Source organism: Austrofundulus limnaeus, unplaced genomic scaffold, assembly GCF_001266775.1.
Source record: "Austrofundulus limnaeus strain Quisiro unplaced genomic scaffold, Austrofundulus_limnaeus-1.0 Scaffold52, whole genome shotgun sequence".
Taxonomy (NCBI): Eukaryota; Metazoa; Chordata; class Actinopteri; order Cyprinodontiformes; family Rivulidae; genus Austrofundulus; species Austrofundulus limnaeus.
In genome coordinates, this window is record NW_013952454.1 from 2,168,884 (window position 1) to 2,172,881 (window position 3,998).

General features: G+C 40.8%; 1 protein-coding gene across 1 annotated transcript in view; it reads right to left on the bottom strand.

Moving 5' to 3' along the window:
* The window catches only part of nkd2b (NKD inhibitor of WNT signaling pathway 2b), a 46,255-nt gene extending 42,664 nt beyond the window's left edge, over positions 1 to 3,591 (bottom strand). Inside the window, exons 1-3 of the mRNA XM_014008782.1 lie at positions 3,282 to 3,591; positions 3,147 to 3,173; positions 2,970 to 3,055 (exon numbers count right to left, since the gene is read on the bottom strand). Of these exons, the coding sequence (XP_013864236.1) occupies positions 2,970 to 3,055; positions 3,147 to 3,173; positions 3,282 to 3,306 (138 nt within the window). The 5' untranslated portion in view covers positions 3,307 to 3,591. The remainder of the gene's footprint in view (positions 1 to 2,969; positions 3,056 to 3,146; positions 3,174 to 3,281) is intronic.
* Between the last annotated feature and the right edge of the window lie 407 nt (positions 3,592 to 3,998).

Genomic DNA, 3,998 nt, shown 5'->3' on the forward strand with positions numbered 1-3,998 from the left:
CCACTCACACTCCCCATACATACAGTACATTATACCCCCCAGGCCCAGGATATGCACCTACCCCCAGCAGAGGGCAGCTCACGCCCAAACCCAGGAGGTAGGCCCCTTCTGTCTGGGGTGGAGAAGAGCAGACAGCCAAGTCCCAGCCCGGGCTGCACCAGTCCGATCAACCAGCCCCCCGCCCCAGCCAGGCCACCCCCCGGACCACCTCCACATCCCGCCAGCGGCCAGGAGCCCACCTGTACTTTATACAACACTGGTTGTTGGCTATTATAGCATCACTCTGTTTGCATTCAGACATTCCCCTTTGACATCACTTCCTGTTACTTCACAGGCAAATATCTCAACAACTGTTCATCTCAGCGACATGAAATTTCTTCTGCATTATTTTATCAACGTCCACTTTCTAAAAATGCATTCAAATGTATTACAAAAAACTTGACGTAACAGGCACTTTAAACTATTTCTACAACATTAAGTTTTCCAAAGAGATTTGAGGGTTTTCAATTTTTGACCATTTTCCCAGTACACACAGCCTGGTGAGGACCCACTGTTCCTTATGGGGACAAAAGCTTGGTACCCATAAATACCATTGGTGGGTCAGGAGTTCGGTTTAGGACCAAGGTTTGAATTGAGTTTTGGGTCAGGTATGTACTGGTGTGGTTTGGTCTAGAGTAAGGTGTCAGGGTCAGGCTATAGAAGTGACCATTAAATGAATGGAAGTCAATGCAAAGACCCCATGAGGATAGAAGAACAGTGTGTGTTTGAGTGAAGTCTACTAATGGAAGCAAATAAATCACAAAATAAATCAACTGCATGACACCGACTGAACAGCCGGCGGGATCTGYAGACTAATCGGTGTGAAACTTGTGTCTTTGGAGGTTTTTCCCTCAGGGTTCAGTTTAACGTCAGACTCCACTGAAGCGGAGAAAAGTTCTCCTTTAATTTGCCACGAGTGGGCGGTTTATAACCCTAATATAATCCATAACTCCTTCAATATTAAAGCAGCCCGGATCGCGCAGATTCTCCATACCTCTATGGGAACTTTATGGAGGGTCGTAAAACGGGTACCACCCAAAACGACGCGCTGATGGAAGTGACGTAATGTTACGCCATGACGAATGGGAGGTATCAACGAAAAAAGATACGGCCTGAAGTTGTGAAGCCACCAACCACAAATTTATACATCTGTCAGTGTCAAAAATGACAATCTTTGCATTCAGCCAGAGAGTGTGTGTGTGCGAGTGTGTGTGTGTGCTGCTTTGCTAAGCCATTTCACAAGAGGCTCATAGCTGTCATAACTCATCTGAAGATGCTGGCAGCAGGGGGTGGGTGGGGTACTAACCACCGCAGTGCTGTGCTGGAGCCAGACATGACAGGAAGAACAACAAACTCCAGTTTTACAAAGACATCAGCGTGTCCTCATGCATGCCTCTGAATCCAGTTCACTTCCACTCGGGTCAAGAAGTTCTCAGATCAGTGTAAATAAATAAATAAATAAATAAAAAGGGAGTTAAGCCGCTTCTTCCAGACAAATGTCACAAATTACCACATTTTCCCAGCACATTCAGACACATAAAAGCACCCGTTTTTCATTAAAAAAAGAAAACATTTAAACAACAATAACAAAACAAAGACATTTTGTTCATTTGAAACAGCCYAAGCGTAAAAAAATTAATACTCTGTACAAATTTTCCAGCCCAGAATTGCAACATCAGCTCTGTAATAATCTAACAAAATCCAACATCAAGAGACGTTAAAGTGCCTGTGACGTCAMATTTTTTGTAATTCAGATGAATGCATTTTTAGAAAGTGGACGTTGATAAAATACTGCAAAAGAAATTTCACGTCGCTGAGATGAACGGTTGTTGAGATATTTGCCTGTGAAGGAACAGGAAGTGATGTCAAAGGGGAATGTCTGCATGTGAACAGAGCTTTGCTAACAGCTAATAACCCAGACTGTAGAGAAGAATMTGATGTTTCTTAAGATTATTTTSAGTCACTATCAGAGAGATGAAGTGTCAGAGTTCAAATAATATTGTTTCAATAAACAAAGATCAGAGAGTTTTCTTTGTTAAAGAGTTCCCWTTTGATGTCACTTCCTGTTTCACTTTGGCTGAGCCAAGTTCAAAAGAAAATTTGCCAGTTATGGGACAAAAATGGGTTAAATTGTGTGTATTGTTCCAACTTTTTTAAATATAAAGATGCTTTCTTTGACTTGTATTTGAAGAATATGCATGTCACAGGCACTTTAAAGCTGCTGTCACTGGCTCATTGTGATCCTCATGGTAACCACACACCTGCGTCTCTCACTCCCTGACTGCCAAGGGAGACAAAAGCAGACCGAAACAAACCAAACMACTGCTGCGCAAAAACTACAAGTCAGATTTGAATCACTCGTGCACTAAGAGCAGCAAACGTGTTTTCATGTTTTCTACCGTGTTTCATGTCAGACTTATAACGACTCAWTTCCAGTTTCAAAGAGAATATTTACATCTAAAACATACATGAAGTCCCTGGAATCGTTTGTACACTCTTTGCTGGGATTTTAGAGGTTAGATTCCTAAAAGAGTGAGTTAGTTTGACCAAAGTGTTGCAGTTGTTTGACATCATCAGTAGCCAGTGTTGTGGAAAGATCTGCAAAAATCTGTGAACTTAAACTGTAATTGTGTAAAAGATCAAAGCAGCAGTTCAGAGATGTAAACACCAACTTTCTGTGACTTGTTTAAACTTGGTCTGATGTCTCTACTGTCAAGTTTGTCTGAGCCACAGAGCTCCAAAGAAGGCTGGATTTTCTCATGTGTTTCTCCAAAATCCTCACTGACCACTTTTTTTTGACTACACTGTGTGACAAGATGCCAAAAACGAGTAGTCCATCAAAACAAAGTGAAATAATATCATATAAAACCCCAACTAATAATCAAATAATCCCTAAAAAGTAGTAATAAAAAAGAAAATATTTGTTTTACCCGAATGTTCTTCAGCTTGTGATCCGTGTTGAACCTCTCACATTCCTCCATCCCTCTCCGGAGGAAGGCGTTCACAAAACTGTCTCCTGAGGCAGGAAGAACCGATCAATCAGCACATGATCGATCAGGAATATATTCGATTATAATCTCTTCACAAAGATCTTAATCTGGCCTCACCTTCGGGGTTTTCTCTGCGCTTGCACGCTTTTTGGGGGGAAGTCGAGACGAGGATGAAAACAAGACTTTTAGTTTGTGTTTTTAAATAACTACACTTTGTTGTTGTTTTTTTTTTTTTTTTTGTACATTTCTTACCATGTTTGGACTGAAGTTTGCCCATTCCTCAGCTCCTCTTCTTCTTCAGTTGTGTAAAAAAAAGGTACTCCGAAATCCAGGGAGGATAAACCACTCTACATGATTRTGATGATGGTCACATCGTTTGCTCAGCAAGAAGAAAAAGTCCAACTATACCCTAAAGACGGCTCGTAAAACGCGTCYTCATTAAAGCGTCTTCCGGTATTTAATCGATTTGAGAAGTTAAATCTATTAAATGATCTACGAGACGGAGGCGGGTCACTCGCTGCCTCCAGACTTTACTACTAACTGACGTGAAGGGCTTTAACACAGCGATTAAAGAAGAGGACGAAGAAAAAAGGTGAAGTTACCGGAAGAATGTAATGCATTTCCGGTTAGTGACGTTTCAAAATAAGATTTCGAGTTTTTAAATGAAAAGGTGAAAGTCAGATGAGTATACAGGACAGCACTAACAAATGTTGGAAAACACCTTAAAGCATTAAGTATTAAGAAGCCTGCGCTAAACATTTTTTAAAACTATATATTGAGTAATAAATATTTTTATAGACCAGGGAAACTCAAACCTTTTGGGTCTGGGGACCCCTTACAAGGGCAACAAACAAACAAACAAACAAGCAAATAAATGAATAAATTCAGGGACCCCCTCATAAACCCCATACCGTTTCAAAAGATAATTTACTGTCATTTCAACCCCTATGCCATGGGAATATATATTTT